At 44.8% G+C, this 21,516-nt stretch overlaps 1 protein-coding gene across 3 annotated transcripts in view; it reads left to right on the top strand.

Annotated features, from left to right (window-relative positions):
- Positions 1-21,488, top strand: part of Hmgxb3 (HMG-box containing 3) — a 46,404-nt gene extending 24,916 nt beyond the window's left edge. For all 3 annotated transcript variants that reach the window (XM_055622553.1, XM_055622554.1, XM_055622552.1), the window contains 11 exons: positions 1,361-1,459; positions 2,585-2,734; positions 6,866-7,167; positions 7,881-8,008; positions 12,997-13,128; positions 13,921-14,105; positions 15,053-15,272; positions 16,532-16,665; positions 17,295-17,411; positions 18,863-19,072; positions 20,138-21,488. In XM_055622553.1, the coding sequence (XP_055478528.1) occupies positions 1,361-1,459; positions 2,585-2,734; positions 6,866-7,167; positions 7,881-8,008; positions 12,997-13,128; positions 13,921-14,105; positions 15,053-15,272; positions 16,532-16,665; positions 17,295-17,411; positions 18,863-19,072; positions 20,138-20,593 (2,133 nt within the window). In that variant the 3' untranslated portion in view covers positions 20,594-21,488. The remainder of the gene's footprint in view (positions 1-1,360; positions 1,460-2,584; positions 2,735-6,865; positions 7,168-7,880; positions 8,009-12,996; positions 13,129-13,920; positions 14,106-15,052; positions 15,273-16,531; positions 16,666-17,294; positions 17,412-18,862; positions 19,073-20,137) is intronic.
- The last annotated feature ends 28 nt before the right edge of the window (positions 21,489-21,516 follow it).

Below are 21,516 nucleotides of genomic sequence, written 5' to 3'. Positions count from 1 at the left end.
AGATCCTCTGCGATAGCAGTCAGTGCTCTTAACAGCTGAGCTCTCTCTCTCTCATAAATGTGTTCTTAATATAATTTCTATAAACTGTAAGTGTGATTTTTAGTCTTTATTAGTTTGTGGCCTGTAACTTTTAGTTTGGTGATAATAAAGTTTCCCATATTTTATAATACTTAAGAACATTTGCTTGTTTTTGTTTTCTAAGATAGGATTTTGCTATATAATCCAGGCTGGCCTTAAACGTGTGGTTCTTCTGCCCCAACCTCCCAGGTATTGGAATTATAAGCATGTGCCACTGTGCTTAGCTTTTTCTCCCGTATGTATCTAGAGTAGTTTTTTAATCCCCTAAGCCAACATTTTCCAGGTGTTGCTGTGGTCTTCAGTAACAAGTATGTTTTCTGTTTTATAAATATATTTATGTTATAAAATATTTTATATTATACATATCATTATATATTGTGAGAAGGTTAGTACAGGTGAGCACTTCTCTGCACTGTCTATGACAGTTCCCATTCTTGTTCACAGTGACCGCTCAATGGTTTGTGGCCCAGAACTCAAAAACTGTCACAATCTAGGTTGGAGTAGGAAAGTCCATTTGCTGTCTTCCTTGCTATGCTTTTTGCTGGATCAGTTTCTCTTTGACTGCTCTGAGTTTGCCCTGACGGCATTAACTAGCTTGTAACTGGACAGCTGTTCTATCTGATGCCCAGATGTATTAACAAGCTGTTGTTGTGTGTGTGATCTTGGGTAGAGAGAAGTCCAGTGGCATTCTAGTTCCGTGTGTGTCTTGTCACTTGAACAGTTTTTGTAAAGAGTTCCTTTTGCTCAGCAACTTTGTTCAGTTTTAAAAGTCACAGCTCTTTTGTCTCTTAAGTTGTCTCTTAAACCAAATAACAACTTAAATTCACTGTTTATAGAGTAATTTTGATTTAGAATGCTATATCTTTTCATTATATGTGCATTTCTTATAGAATATGTGTAGATCTTGGGAAAGGGAAAAATAGTAATCCTCCTTTTATTCCATGACAATTCCATGAAGCTGATAGACTTTAGACTTGCTTCTGTGCTAACAATATTCAATTGTGTATTTATATGTAAAGCAATTAAAGATCTTATTGCTCCAAAGCAGTTGTAAATCTGATGTATAGTTCAAAGCTACACAGAGAATTGTGGCAACCATAGACTTAAATATGACTTTCAGTCTTTGGTGAGCTGGTAACTGCCAGTGGACATTCGTGAGGGTCCATTGGGAGCATTGTCTCCTGTAGTTTGCCCAGGAATTATTTCAACTTATTTTAGACCCAGGAGTTAGGATGTTGCCTAAAGTGTAGAACCAGCACTAACTGGTTGTTCTGATCCACAGCTATCAAATTACCCAAGCAGCAGGACACCTCAGATGAAAATTGTAGAGGTCAAGCCTGATATGTTTCCTCCATATAAATACAGCTGCACTGTCACGCTGGTAAGTGTGCACCCTGCTGATGGCAAGTTGTTTTGATTTCTGTGGTTGAAGCTTCGTAGGAGGTTGGGGAGCCAGGAGCAGTAGCAGAGAGTGAGTACATCTGGGCTAGACATGAGTGACTGATGCTGAATACCCACCATTGATACAAATGATAGTTGCTGGGTGAATCCACCAGCGCGCTTAACTGCAGAGCCATCTCCAATCTCTCCAGCTACTTTCTAGGGTAACATACCAACTTTAGACTGGACTCTGATCTCTGACTACTCTTTAAAAAATGTCCTGGCCCATGCTTTATATCTACCCGAAAAAAACATATTATATTATACAAATTATATACAGGGTCTCACTAAGTTTTTGAGGCTGACCTTGAACTCACTTTGTAGCCCTAGCCTATCCAGTTTCAAAGTGTGTGTGTGTGTGTGTGTGTGTGAGAGAGAGAGAGAGAGAGAGAGAGAGAGAGAGAGAGAGAGAAAGCATGGTATACATGTTTGTGTACATGTGCATGCAAAAGTGCCCCAAGGTTAATGTCAAGACTTTTTCTCGATTGCCCTTTGCCTTATTCTACTTGAGGTAGGTTTTTAGTCAAACACTTGCTGGCCAGCTTGCTCTGAGAAACCCCATCTCTGCCTTCCATTGCTGGGATTACAGGTGAGCTACCTCACTCCTGGCATTTATTTGGGTTCTGGGGCCCTGAACTCTGGTATTTTGCTTCCACAGCAAGTCTTTCACTGCTGAGCCTTCTGGCCCTTCCTGTTTTTGAGGCAGGGTCTTATGTAGCTCAGGCTGGCATTGGACTCGCTGTGGAGTTATTGAGGCCAGCCTTGGACTCCTGCTCCTCTCCCCTCCCTTGGCAAGTGCTGGACTACAGGTGTGCACCACATACCCAGGTTCTTGAACTTCTGAACCTTGAAGTCAACTCACTCATTTGTTCGATACAGATGAACTAGCCTTGCATTCTTTACGGGAAGTGAAAGAGGATACCCATAGAAAATGGATCTTGCCTCAAGAATCGTTAAAGCTGATTTGAATTTCACTTATTTTAAACTAATATCTGGTCATCCTGGTTTTTTAATTCTGTTCAAGATTAACCTAATTTTTGTAATTTAAACATACACTTTTTTTTAGGATTTGGGCCTTGCTACATCGAGAGGACGAGGAAAGTGCAAAAATCCCTCTTGTAGCTATGTCTACACTAACCGACACAAACCTCGGATTTGTCCCAGCTGTGGTTTTAACCTTGCCAAAGACAGGACTGAGAAAACTCCGAAGGCCATCGTGAGTTCCTTCCCCGGACACTTCCTTAGACTTGAATTGTTTTTTGGATTGTAATGCATGATTAGGGGTTGTCGTCAGGATCCAGACCAGGTTGTAGGTTCTGAAGTTGACAAAGAACCTTCTCTCTGGACCTTGTCCTCAGTGCCAAAGTATGGGTTGGTCAATGTCCTAATCCATTTTCTGCTTCTGCAATAAAATATCCTAGACTGGATAATTGAATACAGAGGTGGATTATGTACTTACAGTTCTGCAGACTGAGAAGTCAAGAACATGGTGCTGGTTGGGATCTGCTTAGTGTCTGATGGAGCCCTTCTCTGTATTGTAACATGGTAGAGGGCACATAAGACAGAACAAGGAGCCAGAGCACTCAATTCATAACAGAGGCACTGCAACGTAACTTGGATATACAGATCCATCATGGATTAATCCATTTATTGTTGTAAATTAAATGGGTGTTGGGCTGTGTATTGTTTATTATTGGCCCTATGATTATCACGGTAGTATTATGTAACCAACTGTCACAATTAATAAGACACAGAAACCTGTTAGATTTTATAATTGCCTATTTACCTTGGGCTGAGCAGATATTTCTACCTATGCTATGTCAGTAACCTCACCATCTACTTCCCAGGCTCCATCCAGTCCCATCCACCTTAACCATTCCTAGTTGGCCTATCTCCCATCCATAATTCTATAAGTACTTGCTTATCCTTCATCTGGGTCATATTCATCTACGCCATCCTCAGAGTCCTTCCTCCTAGTCCATGTGGTTCCTCCTGTCTTCTTATGGTTCTCCTGTCCCCAAAGCCTGGGAACCTTAGCCACGCCTACCCCATTCTGCCCTGCCCAGGTTTTAAGCCTTCTAATCAACCAATCAGGAATGTCTTAGGCAGGTTTACACAACAAGGATAGGTATATTCGGCAGTAACCAGATCTTGAGGGCCAGCATTAGCATCAAAATTAGCATCAGACCAACCCCCAACATCCATTTGTAAAGACTTTGTAATTTAACCAAACCCTTTCAAGTTCCATTAATATATGACCTTGGGGATTATCTAATACGTGAACATTGGGGAATCACTGAGAACCAAGAGATCAATCACTGAAAAGAATGCCACAGCAAGCCTTATATAGATGAGAATGAGAGGCTGTCTTACTTACTGTTCTATAGCTGTGACAGAGCACCACCACAAGGCATCTTATTTAAAAAAGCATTTAGTTGGGGCTTGTTTACATTTTCAGATGGTTGGTCCATAACCATCATGGTGGAAACATGGTAGCATGCACTGGACAAGCAGCTGGAAGCATTCATGTTAAGAGAACAACCTCAAGGCAGACACAGTTAACTGGGAGTGGTGTGAGCTTTTGAAACCTCAAAGCCCACCCCCAGTGACACATCTCAACAAAGCCACACCTCCTAGTCCTTCCCAGACAGTTCTCCCAGCTGCCAAACAAGCATTCAAATACAGTCTTTGGGGCCATTCTCATTCAAACTACTACAGAAGCCTATCTGAGACCTGAAAGTTAATTCATTTCTTTTATAAATAGTCACTGCTAGCCCCAAAACAAGTGAGGGGGAATGAGGGAATCATACACTTGTTAAGAATTAAAGATGAAGTATGGTCTAAGTTGTCTAAGGAGTACAGGAATTGATAACCAAGGAAGGCATGCTCAAAAACAAGCATCTTAGATTTTGGGTTTTGTTTTGTTTACCATTGTGAAAATCAAACCAAGAGCCTTCCCAAGGCCAAGCAAGAGCTATTGATGAAGATACAGTCCCAGCCCATAACCAGCATTGAAAGTAAAGAGTATTTATTCCATTGGCTAGAGAAGGTGTTGTAGGGTGGCAGGGCTCAGATAGGAAAAACTGTTGGGACCGTTCCACCTAGAGTCTGCCAGCCAGGGAGAGGCCTAGAGGGAGGTTATTTGAAAAAGTGGACTTGGGGATTAGCGAGACAGCTTGGAGGTTAGGAGCACTGAGTGCTCTTGCAGAGAGAGAACCTAAGTCCTAGCACCCACATGACAGCTGTAACTCCAGGTCCAGTTTCAGAAGGCCTCTGCAGTCACTGCATGGTATGCAGAGACATTTACTCTTGCAAAACACCCATGCACATAAAAGTGAACAGATTTAAATATATATAAATATATGTGTTTGTATGTATGTATTTGAAATGAAAAGAAAAGGGAGACTTACAATTTGGGAGTAGACAGGACTAAAGATGGGGAAACTGCTTTAGGCCTCAAGTTCTCGCTGCATGTGGAGGGGAGCCTTTACTGGTAATTGGTCTCCAAGTCTGTCTCCAGCCTGAGGTATATTCAGGGTCACTGCCCTTTCTCAACAAGGAACTAATTTTGAGATGAGATTGCATTAGGATTGGGAACTGAGAAGCCTGGCTGGTGGTGGTCCTGAGCTGGAAGCTTAGCATTTGAGCTTTAGTTCCTGTTAGTGAAACAGAGGAGGGAGGTGAGCTAAACTAAATATCAGCATTTTGCTCAGAGGACCAGGAGTCCAATGGTAGGGCTCCTGGAGCTTCAAACAGTCTACTGTAAAGCCCTGCCATGGGAGAGGGGGTCCTAGCCTTCCTCTGGGGCTCCTGCTCTACCACATACCCTCCACTGAAGTGACTTTCTCCTCCTGGATCCTGCGAGCACGCATCCACTCCTCTTCTCATAGTGCTGCCTGTGCCCTGTGTGGCCTGCTTCACTCAACTCCCTGCAGAACATAATCTCTTCTAGGCAGGCACTGATGTGTCCTCCACACCTTATCCTAGAGTCTCAATACTAGTTCAGAAAAATAAAACTGGTTAGAAACTAGGGCGTTTGTGTGTAGCCTTTGGAACCCCTGAGTGGCAGGGGTTCTCTTTGCACTTTGCAATTCTTATAATTAAAACTGTAACACCTGTTGGCTGAAGTGGCCTTCAGTCCTTTCTGTTCTCATCCCTGGTTCCAAAGGGACAGTGTGGTTCATTGTTGTCACAGCAGAGAATCAGGGAATACGTGACCTTCAGGGACAGCCTGTTGTGATGGTACTCACTCTTTTGCAGCCCTTCATGCACTAGTCAAGCATGTGTCATGTGCTGTATGAGCCAGGTGTTCAGAGGTAACCATCACCTGGCCCCTTCCCTGAGGCTCTTACAGTCTAGTGCAGGAGAAAGATAAAGAACTGAAACCGTACAGTTACAGTCAGGGAGACAGAAGCTGTTCTTAGTAAAGAAAACACCCTCTTGTTATTCTGCAGTTAGCTTCTGCAGAGGACTGTGACCCAGGCCTCTTGCTGGTTTGGAGAATAAACAGGCAAGCTGGTGCCTGTACTCACCAGTGAGATAGAAGTGACTGTATTAGTTTTACTTCTCATTGCTGTGACCAATTCCTGGCAACAGGAAGCTTAAAGAAGGAAAAGCCTGACATGGTAGGCCACACCTTTAATTCTGCATTAGGGAGACAGGCAGGTGGATCTCTGGAGTGTTAGGCTAGTATGGTCTGCAAAATGAGTTCCAGGATAGCCAGCGATGAGGTGAGGTAACAGAATTTCCTTATTCAATTCACTATCTCTCTGGGCTTACCTGCCCCTCTGGAAGGTAAGTGTCAGGCTGCTGTCCATCTCTGACAGTCTGCAGTCCTGGTAGGCCTTAGGTAAGTGCCACCTGCACATTGCAGTACCAGCAGTGTCACAGTTTCCTGTGCCTGGCAGAAGTGAGCAGAGGGAGGGAACTCAGACGCTTGGGTGGGGGTGGAGCTTCTAGAGAATTGTCCTCATCTCTACCATCTCTTCTCAAGCATCCTGAAAGTTCTTGTTATTTTGTCGCTTGTTTCACAGATGAAGATACCAAGTTTCAGAAAAATCAAACTGCTTCAGGTTCCCACATGTATAGCCAGTAGTGTCATGTCCAGAACCGAATGCCTGGTCTGTTATCCTCCCGATGAGTGGGAGTTAACAGTTCACTCCATTATCAAGAGATGCGTTTTATTGATAGGAAAACCGAGTCCCACAGAGCTTTAGCAGCATGAGGAGTTACTAGCAGAACTTAATTGATAGGAACTTCTTTCCCCATCCCGTCATCGGCCCACCCCCCTGCTCTTCGCACACGGATGACTTTTGGCCTGAGGCTGTCTCTCTACCCACTCTCTCAGGAGGCGAGCTCACCACACCCAGATGTGCCAAGTACCACAGAACCCCTGAACACTACCCAGAGGGAGATCCAGCGTCAGTCCACACTGCAGCTGCTGCGCAAAGTCCTGCAGATTCCCGAGAATGAGTCAGAGCTGGCTGAGGTCTTCGCTTTGATTCATGAACTAAACAGCTCTCGACTTATCCTGTCCAACGTGAGTGAGGAGACAGTCACCATCGAGCAGACCTCTTGGTCGAATTATTATGAGTCTCCATCCACGCAGTGCCTTCTCTGTAGCAGCCCATTATTCAAGGGGGGACAAAAGTAAGCACCCCCTTGCCCTGCCCCTGGCTGCCCCGTCCACTTGGCTCTCATTGCCTCTTTCTTCAGACAGGTCGACAGTTATACCTAGGGAGATTCTGCTTTCTTCCCTTCACCTTCTCAATTGCCAATAGTAAAATCATTAGCAATCAGGGACTGCTGGAGAGTTGCTCAGAGAGTAAGGGCAATTTTTGCTCTTGTAAAGGACCTGGGTTCAATTCCCGGCATCCATATGGCAACTCATGACTATCTGTAACTTTGGTTCCAAGGAATCTGTCCTTTTCTGCCCTTCATAGGCACCAGACAGCACACGTGTGGTGCACATACATACATGCAGGCAAAACATACCGCGTAAGATAATAAATATTTTTTACATACATTTTTTTAATTAGCAGTCGATTTTAGAGATGCCTGAAGCTTATTAGCACCAGCCTAGGCTTTAGATTACATCTGGTATGCCCAATATAACATTTGCTTGAGTTTCGGTGGGATCGCTTAACATCATGTTATAACTTGAGAATTAGATTATCTTGTAGGTACAGTTTCAGAGCCTAGATCTCAATGAAATGGAGACATTCACCTAGAAAATCTTGGAAACAAAGCTCCAGCACCCTCTTTTGCTGGTTGTGTTAGAGTGTAGAGTTTTGGTTCTGGCCACAGCCTGTGGCCAGCATAAAGAAGCTGATTTCCCTCCTCGTTTCTGTTCTGGGTACTAGCTCTCTGGCCGGGCCGCAGGAATGCTGGCTCCTGACAGCTAACCGGCTGCAGGTGGTGACTGCCCAAGTGAAGATGTGTCTGAACCCTCATTGTTTGGCCCTGCACAGCTTCATGGACATCTACACAGGTAGGCGCTAACTTCCTCTGTCCTCAAGCACCCAGAACAGGCTGGGGAGCCACCTTACTGGTCTGAGCTTTGCTCCTTTGTACACTGCACCTACCTTAGGAGCTCCTGAAGAAGCCATCTTTGTCCTGGCTGCCTCTTCACCATCATCAGTTAACTCAGGTGCTATGACCAAGTTAGTTTAAAAGTAACAGCTCTCCCCAATTGGTAATGGTGCACACCTTTAATACCAGCACTGGAAAGTCAGAAGCAGGCGGATCTCTGAGTTCGAAGCCAACCTGGTCTACAGAGTAAGTTCCAGGACAGACAGGGCTACAGAGAAACCTGTCTTGAAAACCCAAAAAAATAAAATAAATTAACAGCTCTCAGTGCACTTTTAATCCCACCAGTACTCAGAAGTCAGACAGGTGGAACTCAGTAAGTTTGAGATCAGCCTCGTCTGCATGGTGAGTTCTAGTCTTTATATAGTGAGTGAGACCCTGTCCCAAAACAAACCCAGATCTTCATTGTAGAAAAAAAGCTACTCTAAGTACGGAGTTAAAAAAGCCGACAATGATCCTGCTTGAGAAAAATCACTCTCTGTTCTTCAGCGTGTTCATTTTCTGCAGGCTGGCTGGAGTTAGAGAAGCCTGTTAACAGTCTAGTTTTTCTTTGAAGAGAGTAGAGCATGGTGGACGTTGTGGAACGCGCTGTCTTAATTTAGCAGTATGTCGTCGGCATCTTCCTCTGCCAGCAAGTAGAGAAACAACCTGTTGAAAAAGGGTGGCTGGTGCTGTTTTACAGTGTTGCTTATAATTAAATAATTATGTGTGTCTTTATTTCTTATGGACAAATTCTTAACACTAGAATTGCTGTATTTTACCCTCCCCTTTATTCATCACTATTAAACTATAGACAGCTTTTCTTTTTTTCCTCTTTTCTAAGCTTGCTTTCTATGGTACTTGGGGCTTCCTTACTCTTTTCCTGAAGCTTTTCTGCCTTGTAGTTGGCTGACCTTCATGTGTGCTTAACTTAGAGGCGTGGCTTCTTTTTTTCTTCTACATCCTGCCCTAGGGTTTTTCTTTAAATGCACAAATAAAATTGTCTGTGAACCTCAAAAAAAAAAAAAAAAAAATACAAAAAACAAAAACAACACAAACAATAACAAAACCCATGCATCAATCATTGTTAGTCTGAATCCTGAATTGACATGTAGGATTAGTGCTGAGGATTAAAACACATTTATTCTTTGTCTCTAGAACCTTATGTTGCCTTATTTTGAATACCTGTTAAGTCTTGTATTGCCAGTTAGTGCTTTTATTATTTTGTGTTCTTATCCAGAGCTGAATTTCTCATTTTTTTTTTCTGCTGTACTCTATATAGGCTAGTGCTCAGGATTATGTATTTTTAAATTAACATTCTGTTCAAATTCACATAGAGTACCCAGGACTTGGGAGGCAAGAGTAGGTAAATCTCTGAGTTCAGGGCCAGCCTGGTCTGTATAGTGAGTTCCAGGACACCCATAGCCACATATATACCCTGTCTATAAAAATAAAAAGAAAGAAATTTACACTGAGTAGACTTTGTCGTTGTTATTATTGTATATTCTGACAAGTGCACCGAATCATGAAACACTCAAGCCTCTTGTCCCTTATAGTTGAACTCACCTCATTTGATAGCCATTTAAGTCTCACTTTTGTAGTGTCCTCCACTCAAGAACATTGTATAGATACAGCAATAGTACGTAATCCTCTAAACCTGGTTCCCGGGTTTTATTGTGAATCAGTACGTGTCTGTTTATCACTGACTCATTTTTCTCGTCTGTTGATGTGCTTACTAGTCTGTCCATTCACCTGCTAAAGGATGATACCAGATTTTAGCAATTACAAGTAGAGTTGCTACAAACGTTTGTTAACAGGATTGTAAGTGAGCATATATTTTCGTTTCTTCTAAGTAAATATGTGATGGCCCAGGTGGTAAGTATATGTTTAGTTTTATAAGTAACTGCCAAACCATTTTCCAGAGTGCCTTTCTGCTTTTGTATTCCTGTCGTCAGTGTACGCCAGCACATGGTGTTGTGTTTAGCCATCCTGCTTGGTGCGTGCAGTGGTACTACATTATAGTTTCCCAGTGACCAGTGGTGGAGGTATTTTTTTTTTTTGGGGGTTTTTTTTTTTTCCTCTCCCTTTCTCTGCCTATTTGTGTGTGCCATGGTGCACATGTGGAGATGAGAAGACAACCTTGTGTGTCAGTTCTCATTTCATACCTTGTTTGAGACAGTTTCTTTTCGGCTGCTGTGTAGGACAGGGTGGGTGGCCCAGAATTCTGTTGTCTCTGCCTCCCATCTCCTTGTAGGAGTGCTGAGCCTACAGTGCACTGCCATGCTGCCTTGACCTGGGTGTGAGGACTCAGGTCCTTACACTTGCATGGCCTTTACTTTACCCACTGAGACATCTTCCCAGTCCTTAACGTCTTTCTAGCCTGAGGTGTGTTATGTGGGCTAGGATGGGTGGATGGCAAACCTCTGGGCTAACAGATGTGTGACACCATTATTGATTTGTTTTCACATAGGTTCTAGGGATTGAGCCTAGAACTGGGAATCACTTTACTGACTGACCTGTCTTCCAGCTCCTGTGATTCGTCTGTTTAACTATAAAAAGATGTATTGATATTTATGCCCTGTGGGTGTGGGTGTGTGTCTATATAGGAGTGCCTGCATGAGTGTATTGTGCTCTACATGGTGCCAGCAGGGACCAGAAGAGAGCACTGGATCCCCTGAAACTGAAGTTGTAGGCAGTTGTGAGTTACAGCATGGGTGCTGGGAACTAAACCCTGGTCCTCTGCGAGGGCAGTAAATGCTCCTAACAGCTGAGCCATCTGTCCAGCCTCTTTACATAACTTGTTTTTTAAGATCTATTTTATTTTAATATATATGAGTGCTCTACCTACATATACACCTTAATACCAGAAGAGGCTATCAGATCCCAGTATAGATGGTTGTGAGCCACCATGTGGTTGCTGGGAATTGAACTCAGGACCTCAGGAAGAGCAGACAGTGCTCTTAACCACAGAGCCATCTCTCCAGCCCCTTTACTTAACTTATAATATATAAGTATAAGGTTCAGGTATAAGGTTCACTTGTCCAGTTTTTGCACCAGAGTTTGTAAGATGGACAATCCTTTCTCCTTTGGTTTGCCACTGTTCCATTACTGAATATCACTTGGCCTGTGCACACGAGACTGCCCTAGGCGCTGGATTGTTCCATTGTTTTTCTTTTGCTCGTATAACACTGTCTTCTTTTTGTTGGTGTTTTCTCTTTTTGTTTCTTGAGACAGACTCTCAATGTAGCCTTAGCTGTCATAGAATTTGCTATTTAGAACAAGTTGGCCTTGAACTCACTGCGCTCTGTCTTTCTTGGCTTAGATTAAGGGCACATACTACCATGCTGGGCCCCAGTACATACTGCTTTACCACTGAAACCTCAGAATAACTCCTTTTAGGCAGCATGAGGCCTCCAACCTTGTTCTTCATGAGTTCTTTTAGCTAGTCTGTTTATCACTATAGTCCCACTAGAAATGTTGTGGAAATTTTATTGAATTTATAGGCCAATTTGAGGAATATTGTTTAAAAATATTGAGTCTTCCAATCCAAATATAGTCTTTACTTTTTTTTTCATTTTCATTTTTTACATTTTTGTTTTAATCTGGTTTGGAGACTTTTTTGCTATTAAATACTTTATCATTAGGAATTTCATCCTTTTTATAGCACACAGATCCTGGGTGTATTTTGTTAGACTGACATCTAAATTTGTTTGGTTTGGTTTGTTTTAAGTGCTGTACAGATAGTTGGATCCAGCTGTTTGTTGTTGGTAGAACTCTTGAGTTTATCTGTTGACTTAATATGCCATGTACCCAAACCCAGTTACCAGCTCGGGGAACTTTGGGGGCTGCTTTCCTAACGTTTGCTGATTAGACAGATAAAAGCTGCTACATTATTGATTTGTCATATGTCTTTAATTAATCAAGAGGGTAGAGATCTTTTACATGACCCTAGGAGGAATAGGAGAGGATTAATTATTCTGTTGTGAATTATATTTGTAAATGTTGCCATTTTTCTTGGCTTTTTGTGAGTTTTCTCTGGGTTTGTTGTCTTTTTGTGGGTGGTGATTTGGGGGACATCAGAGTTTTATTTTTTTGGTTGGTTTTGTTTTGGGGGTTGTGTGTGTGTGTTTGTTTGTTTGTTTGTTTGTTTGGATGGCTCGCACTTTGATACTATGTTTTCAGCCTTTACTGTCATACCTAAAAAGGGCCTCTCCCACCAGTGGCCTTCTTTCCCAGGAGCATGTGTTTCCCAGGAGCATGTGTTTCATTTGCTTTTGTCACATTTGCACATTGTGCTGTATATAAATGAGAAAGGAAAAAACAAAACACTATTTTGACTGGACTTGACTGCATTTACATTCGCCTGAGTTTTTATCCCCAGGTGACCTGACAGCCTGTGTTAGGCCTGCCACGTCCCTGCACTAAGGGGTGCCCTGGCATCCACAGTGTGGTTGTGTGAAAGCTGGGAAGAGTAAGCTGGAGCTAGAGATATGTTTGTTTTTTGTTGGTTTGTTTTTTTTTTTTTTTTTTTTTTAACTAGGATAAAGCAAAACTGTGCTATACATAGTCTATCTTTCTTTCTGTCTGTTTGTCTGTCTTTCTAGATAGGTTTCTCTGTGTGGCCTTGGCTGTCCTGGACTCGATTTGTAGACTGGGCTGGCCTTGAAATCACAGAGATCTGCCTGCCTCTGCGTCCCTGATTGCTGGGATTATATGTGTGCCCTACTGTGCCCTGCTTATACATAGTATTTCATTCAGTGTGTGCTCGTAGACAATGTCAGATCAGAACAGTGGGTCTAGTTCTCTCTTTTAAAATGCATTGTTCTGTTTTGTGACTGTATTGTAGTAGACATTAAGTTTGTTTGCACTGTTGATAACTACAGTGATCCTTTTGCCTGTGTTAACCTGCAGGTCTCTTTAATGTGGGAAATAAGTTGCTAGTCAGCCTGGACTTACTTTTTGCAATACGGAACCAGATTAAGCTGGGAGAGGACCCCAGAAGGTGTGTTGGTGTTGTGCTGAAGTCTGTGCAGGAACAAACAGGTAAAGGTCTTGCCCTCTTTTCCAGTCTAGTCCTGAGTACTCTAGGTATTGTCAGTGGTAGGCTTCAGTCGAGTCATTTGGAGTGAGTCAAAGGAGCTATCCCTGACTTCCTTGTAAGATATTCTTCGTTCAGAATTGTATAAATGCCACACTGACTCTGCAAAACGTTTTCATGCATCCAGGGGCCTGTAGCAAGAAGTCACAAGTGACTTTTAGAATCATATCCTTTGGTCATATGTGGCTTTGTAGCCCGTTCGGCAGACTCACTCTAAGTACAGAGCTCCTAGATGTCTACCACTTCCAAGACCTGTGGAGACCCAGTCGTGGGGACCACATTCTTTCCTACCTAGAAATTGTTTGGCCATTGCTTTTCTTCTGCATGTTTTTACCCATCCTCTTTCTACAAGCTCCAGTTCTGTGCTTTGTCTTAGGAGGGGTAGATGAAATAGCCATATAGGCTTATGTTTGAGGCGTGGCTCTGCCACTTGGAGGCAGTATGATTTTGAACAACTCATTCTGGGGTTTTGTTTTGTTTTGTTTTAGTCATAAAAGAAGACAGGAATAGCTCCTATGCATAAACAGTTAAAATCAAACAAGAATTGGTCTAGGTAGTGTATTCAAAGCTCTCATTGCCACCATCTAGTTCCTAGGAAACATTAGTTCAGGGTAGCTGTCCTCTGAGTCACTGGGTTGCCACCAGAACACATGGAGATTGCTGTCCTTGCTGGCTACTGGCTGATCCGAGTGCTTTTTGTTGTTGTTGTTTTTCTTGACCTCTTGCTGTCCTTCCAGAGAAGACACTGACCTCAGAGGAGCTGAGCCAGCTGCAGGAGCTGTTGTGCAATGGCTACTGGGCTTTTGAGTGTCTCACTGTTCGTGACTACAATGACATGATCTGTGGGATCTGTGGTGTGGCCCCCAAAGTGGAAATGGCTCAGAGGAATGAAGAGAATGTGCTAGCACTGAAGAGTGTGGAGGTAAGTCCCTCTCAGCCACCACAGCCATTTTTAAAACTGTCCTGTCACTTGGGCAGCTTCCCTCCTGCATGCTGTTCCCAAGGATAGATGGCTCCAGGTGAGGCCTGGAAGTCTAGGTGAGGCCAGTGGCTTTTTCCTCCTGTCGTCCAGTATTTCATTTGAGAAACATCAAAAAAAAAACAGGACTTATTTGTTTTCCTTTTTATGATGCTGGAGATGGAATCCAGAGCCTGTGAATGCTAGGCAAACACACTACCAGGAGAATTACACTCCCAGTTCTTGTTGGTTCCCTTCACTGAGAATTGGACCAGGAACTGTGACGTGTTTAGCCATATGCTCTGCAGCTGAACTACACTGCTAGCCCTTATGTATACTTTTTAGGCTTCTTAGAAAGTCTAAAAATGAACCCCCAAACTTCCATCTCCATTCAGTGTTTATTTGCTGCTTTGAGGAAGATGAGTAGGATAGAGATGTGTGTGAGAAAGGGTCCCTCTTTTTACAGAGGGTAGTCAGGAAAGGTCTGATACAGTGGCATTTGAGTAGACATCTGAAGATCATGTAGCTTTGGGGAGGAGCATTCTAGGCAGAAGGTGCTCCCTTGTGTTGGTGCTGGGAACCAATCTTGGGTCCTGGAAGAACAACAAATGCTTTTAACCACAGAACATGACATGAACGGAGCTGTAGAAGCAAGGGGCTATTATTATTTGGTCTGGGAGAGTACTGTAGTGTGAGAGGAAGAAAGGGTGGCTTGGTTATTAAATTATCAAATTCAGGGCTCTCCTGGCAGTGTATGCCTGTCAGATTCTTGGCCTCGCAGAGCTTTGATTTTCTGGTGTGTAATAAAGTGCACACTGTTGTTGCTAGTCTGTAGCTTGCACACTTTAGCCTATTTTCATCTTTGTTTTGTTTTTTTTTCTTTGCCTTTTAAAATCTTGACCACATTTTAGTTTACCTGGCCTGAATTCTTGGGCTCCAGTGAGGTGAACGTAGAGGACTTTTGGACCACAATGGAGACAGAAGTGATTGAGCAGGTTGCGTTCCCTGCCAGCATCCCCATCACCAAGTTCGATGCCTCTGTTATTGCTCCCTTCTTCCCACCGCTCATGAGAGGAGCTGTGGTCGTCAACACTGAGAAAGACAAAAACCTGGATGTGCAGCCAGCACCTGGTAAGACCATTTGGTGGCTGTTTGGTATTATGAGAATGGCTCAGTCAGAAGTCTGAAACATTGGTCATGGCAAGGCAGAGCAGTGGTAGAGAATGCCAGGCCCATCTCAAGGACTGTGTCTAAAAATAGAGCTGTGGCTGGACATACCTCCAGCACTTGGGAGGCAGAGGCAGGTGAATCTCTGAGACTTCAATGCCAGCCAGCCAGGACTGCATAATAAACCCTGTCTCCAAAAAAGAAAGAAAGAAATGCTTTTTACATTATGACCTAAAATGATACCTACACTCTGGCAAATGTCACATCTATAGTTAGAAAATTGTACAAAACGGAAATTTTCCTATAGAAGTAGAAAACACCTTATATTCTGTTTTAATTTTTAAAAGCTTGGAATGAAGTATTAATTTCATCAGCGCTCTGTGTGATAAACTGGCTGTAAGCATTGTTTCTTAACATAAGTAGTGAGGCTTACCCTCACTTCAGCTACTTTACCTCTGAGCTCTGCCCCTTTTAAGCTTGGTGAGGAGTATAGTATGTGGAGAGCATTTTTAAAATGACAGCTATTGCCTGTGGCTCAGTGGTTAAGAACCCTTGTTGCAGCTGGGCATGGTAACACACGGCTTTAATCCCAGCACTCAGGAAGGCAGAGGCAAGGGATCCCTGTGAGTTCAGGGCCAGCCTGGTCTACAAAGTAAGTCCAGGACAGCCAAGGCTACACAGAGAAACCCTGTCTTGAAAAACCAAAACCACTTGTTGCTCTTGCAAAGGAGCCAGGCTGAGTGCCCATCATGCACGTGTGGCTCATCATCACTGTGACTCCAGTTCCAAGAGATCTGATTCCTTGTTCTGACCTCCATAGGCTCCAGGCATGTACATGGTGTGCATACATTCAGGCATGCACCCACAGATAAGTAAAAATAAATTTAAAGTAATAGCTCCTGTTCCTCTTGTTGCTACGAGCACCTGAAACATCTGTGCTCTTGGTTCTTAAGACAAAATGTGTGGGTTAAAAGATGAACTGTTCTAGGGGTCTTGGTAATGACTGTTTCTGTTATCGAATGTCGGTGTTTCAGGAGCATGGTCTAGTCCTGAGAGCCTTCAGGCATCAGCAAAGCACACACATACCTGTGTGCAGCATTGACTTTTGCGCCTTGCCTGCCACCCTGCATGCCTCACCTCTTGTTCTCAGTCTCTAGCATGAGGATGTCATGGTGCCGGGTGCTGTCAGCAGCGCCTCCCATCAGCACTGTTATGTGTTTCAGGAAATGGCAGTGCCTTGGTGAGGTTGCTGCAGGAAGGCACTTGCAAGCTCGAGGAACTCAGCTCCTATGATGGAGAGGAGCTACAGTACCTTCTGGAGCAGTGCGGCATCCCCTTTAGCCCAGAAGACTCCAGGGTGAGTGTTGGGAGCAGCTGTGGAGACTGTGGAGCTTTGGGAACAAGCCAACTACTCTCTCTTCTGTACAGGGCATAAACCCTCTATGACAGAGGATTCTAGAGGTCAGGAAACAAAAACAAACAAAAAAAAAAAAAAAACCAGACAGATAGTGGCGTATGTGAGGCCTTGACCTAGACTCGGGTTTTTAATCTGGCTCTTCTTGCTCTGTATGATGCTAAGTCACATTTTAAATTTGTTAACCTCATTTACAAAATCAAAACAGCTGAAAATTCACAAGGCCCTTTTCAAGTATACGTCACACAAGGACTGGGTTCAGGCTTATAAAAATACTGCTGTAAACGCAGACTGTATGCTGTGATCGGCTTTTATTCATACCTTGCTTTCTGTGCTACTGACAATATGCTTCCTTCAAACTCAGATTCAAATGGTAACTCCTCTTTGAAGGTCTCTCTGACTTAAAACAAAACAAATAAGAAAAGACAAGGCACAGGTCTGGCAGCTTCCTTTGGAGCCTCATGTTTACCTGCACCTAGTGGACAGGGCTGGTGAGGCTTGGTTTGGAGGGACATTTTATATTGGGTACCTTAGCATTTGTGCCTGAGCCTTAATCTTTTCCTCCTCTCCAGGATCAGCTCTGCTTCTCCTTATTGGCACTCTATGAATCTGTACAGAATGGAGCCAGAGCTAGACCGCCCCCAACTCACTTCACAGGGGGGAAAATCTACAAAGTGTGCCCCCATCAGGTGAGAAAGTAACAGCACTGGATGCGTCTGTCAGTGTTGAGCTGCTCACATAGAATCTGATTGGTCCCTTTGGGTCTAGAACTGATCTCTCTCTGCAACCTAAGGAATCACTGCCATCTGGGGCCTTGGAGAGGCTGCTGAGAGGGTAACTCAGTGTATGTATTAAACACCGTACTGCATGCTGGCCCTGAGTTGCATAAGTGTACAAGGGTAATGACAGAGATGCTGTTCTTCTCTAGTTGACCCCCATTATTGTGGAGAAGGAACGTTACCACAGCTTGTGATGCTAGTTCTGGAGGAACCAGGCAAAGAACTGAGGTAGAAAGTGGGGTTGGACCTGCAGTCTCTAGTAGCCAGAGAAGGCCAAGACCTGGGGACAAAGGAAGAGCCCACGGGAGAGCCAGAGGAGGAGTGGCTCCTTCGACTTCATTCTGAAGCTGGTCAGAATAGATGTTGAATGGGAAATGGGCTGGTGAAATCACTCCAGATGCAAAGCTATGGGATTGGTTGTGTAATCGATGGCAGAACTGACTGAGGAAAGTATCAGAATGGAAAAACCAGTACCAAATGGGCATTGTCAATAGACTCCCAGTTTACAGTGATTTGAGAGTCAGGCTGAGCGGGCTGTAAAAGAAGGATGAGGTAGCTAGTCACTGGAACAAATCTGGGGTTTGGGGGAGGGATTTGAAGCTTACTCTGGCAGATCAGCACCCACTCAGGGTATGTTGCTATGTGCCCATCATCACCTTCTGAGAAGCAGGGGACAGTACAGGGATTCTAGTGCTGTCTTGGGGCTGTAATGGGGAACATTTCATGTGGGAGTGACAGATCAGCGGTGCGAAGGCAGAGTTCTCCAGTGTACTCAGATCTGTCCAGAAGTGAGGTAAGTGGAGAGTGTTGGTAGAGGTACTTACTAGGTCACAGCAAAGGCTGTTTTGGGGCAGCCCATTGAAATCTAGTGGGAAGAAGCCCTAAGCCTTGTGTTCACATTGCTAGGATGGGTGTAGAGTGATAGGAATGGAGTAGGGTTTAGAGATGTTCTGAGGGACCTTTCTGCCTAACCTAAGTCCTAGATGTTCTCAGGACAAGGATGAGCTGGTAACTTCCTTTAGGGATGTAAGTAGGACAAGAAGGTCGGTGCAGTGACTCAGTGGCTAAAGGCTCTTGCCAAGCAAACCTAATAACCTGGGCTCAATCCCAGAATCCACTGTGGAAGGAGCAAACAGAACTCCTGAAAAGTCATCTCCCGACTTCTGTGTGTGTGCTATGGCGTACCCAAGCCTGCATGCACAGTACTAATTCTTTTTTGAAAGGAGGAGGAGAGCAACCAAATGTCATACCCCTGCTTCAGTCTCGAGGCTGATCTTCCGTGGAAGGAGTAAGTGAGGTCCTATTCCAGCAGCCTGCCGGCTGGCTCCTCAACTCTGCCCTGTACCCTTCATCTCCCACAGGTGGTCTGCGGTTCCAAGTATCTTGTTCGAGGTGAAAGTGCCCGTGACCACGTGGATCTGCTTGCCTCTTCCCGCCACTGGCCACCTGTCTATGTGGTAGATATGGCCACACCAGTGGCCCTATGTGCTGACCTCTGCTACCCAGAGCTGACTAACCAGATGTGGGGGAAAAACCAGGGCTGTTTCTCTAGCCCTACAGAGCCAATTGTGGTGAGTCACCTCCTAAGAACTGGAATAAATCCCACGCACACGCGATTGATGTAGGGGAGCCTGCCTGGGAACTATCGCTAGCATCCTTCCTCTCCATCAGTACTTTACCTTGATGCACCAGTATTTGCAGCAGACACTTTACTAACTGACCATGGTATAGACCAAAGCGTATTGGTTAGTGTGCTTGGGGTGTTCCAAACATAGGCATCGTGTGAAAACAGAGAAGCCAGAAGGTTGCCACCTCTGGGAGTCAGTGTACACCCTGGCCACCTTGAAGAGCACTCTTAATTCCTGAGTCTTACATGCTATAGGACATGACTATTGAGACGCAGATACAGTGGGCCTAGAAAACACTCATTTTTGCATCCAGAACTGTAAACTAAATAATAGTCTATTTTTTTATTGTTTAAGCTGCTTGAGGAAGGTGGGGTCTGGGGTTCAGTACTCAGCACTGATCTTCTCTAACCCTCTGCTTCCAGTAGAAAAGCAAAAATAAGACCCAGAGCAGCAACTGGGTTTAGTCAGGGTCACACAGCAGAGCTTTGGCAAAGTCCCTGTGTTTGCTTAGTACATTGTACCAGGAGGTCGTGTCTACTAAAGGCATGTGCACAGCCAGGCCTGCCTTTGGCCTTCACTAGAGGAGGCATTGGGTACTAGGAAAGAAGAGAAGTGTCATAAGGGAAATGACCACCAGGTACATTATGGGAGGTAAAGGCTTTGGGCTGGCTTTGGAGCAGACATTATTCTCCTTATTCCTTGGGACTCTTGGGCTCTGAAAACTTGTGGTAGAGACCCAAAAAGGTGACATGCCCCTCAGATCCACTTCCTCCCATTCCTGTGGTACCTGCATTGGCCAAGTACAACGATGACAGCTCCTGAAGCAGTCAGCGTCTGTGCTGGGATGACAAATTTCCTATTCTCATTCTCACATGAAGAATTGGGAGCATAGGAGATAGTATGAAAGGGCTGTGCGATTTAACCAGGGCTGGACCGCTCCTGTTTTCTCCCACAAGGTTCTTTCTCTGTCTTTCCCTCTTACAGAGCACTTCTCTTCTCTTCTTGCAGAGTGTGTCCTGCCCTGAACTCTTGGACCAGCATTATTCTGTGGATGTGACAGAAGCTGAAAATTCTGTGCAGCATCCAGTCACCAAGACTGCCACACGGCGTATTGTCCATACAAACACAAAGCCCGATCCCAGTGACCCTAGTGCTGGCCACCATTCCTTATCTTTGTGCCCTGAGCTGGCACCCTATGCCTCCATCCCAGACAGCAAACTCAGCAGCATCCGCCAGCGGCCTATTGCCTTTGACAATGCTACCCACTATTACCTCTACAACCGCCTCATGGACTTCCTCACCAGCCGAGAAATTGTCAACCGGCAGATCCATGACATCGTGCAGAGCTGCCAGCCTGGCGAGGTAGTCATTCGTGATACCCTCTATCGCCTTGGGGTTGCTCAGATCAAGACAGAGACACAAGAGGATGGAGAGGAAGAGGAGGTGGCCTCAGTGGCAGAATAAGCCAGGTTGTTATGCACAGGGCCTGCACCATCTCTCTCAAGCCATAATACGGCCCTTGCCCAAGGCAGACCTATTGAGGGAATCTGCAGTCCCCTGTAGGGAGGGCCTCTGATTGCTGGAACTGACCAAAGAGCTTCCATTTCATGAGCACAGTGGGGCCCTCAACCTCTGTGGCTCAGGGGAGGTGCTGGGAAACCTCTGCTGGACCTGAGAGAGCATGTGAAGGAGGCATGTTTTTGAGGAGAGGAGGCTGAGGGAAAAGGCTGGGAGCTGGTCGCCCAGGCCCACAGCACCACCTGGGATCCTGTACCAGATGGGGAGGCTGTTAGGCTAATGTCCCATGTGAGGGCCGCTGGTTCCAGTCCTATGGGCTTCCTAGCCTGTTGCCTTTGACTAGGGGCCTTGCTGGCTTAGTCATTCTTGGGGTCCCTTTGGACCCTTCATTCTGCCTAAAGGAGGGGTGCATTCTTTTTTTTCCTCCAGCTCTTGTTCCCACAACTCGGGGAAGCTAAGGAGGAAGGAGCAGGCAGTTATAGCTCTCTCCAGGACTCTCCTCTGCCCAGGGTTTGGGGGAAGAGAATCCTTCCTCCTTTCTCTGGCCACTGCTACTGTACCCTACACTGTCTGGGCCTTCGGACCCTCACCACAGAGGGGATGTGGCCCATGGTTGTGACATAGCTGGCAAGCAGTAGGAAAACTCCCTTCTGTGAAGGGGAAGCAGATAGGGCCATAAGCAAACAGCAGCACTGGCTCAGGTGCCCATGGTTTGCTTAGGGCCCGGGATTGGCCGAGTGCTATTTAATTTATTGAGAGGGTGGGATAGGTGGCTTTCCCTCTCGTTCTCCCCCCCCCCCCAACAAGAATAAAGTTTATTAAATTATCTGGTTTTGATGAAGCAATAGCCAGTTCAATGCTCATTGTGT

The sequence above is a fragment of the Psammomys obesus genome, unplaced genomic scaffold (genome assembly GCF_907164565.1).
Source record: "Psammomys obesus unplaced genomic scaffold, mPsaObe1.curated_primary_1811, whole genome shotgun sequence".
NCBI classification, from domain to species: domain Eukaryota; kingdom Metazoa; phylum Chordata; class Mammalia; order Rodentia; family Muridae; genus Psammomys; species Psammomys obesus.
Note: the sequence above shows the minus strand (reverse complement) of the source record. Positions and strands in the feature narration are given on the sequence as shown.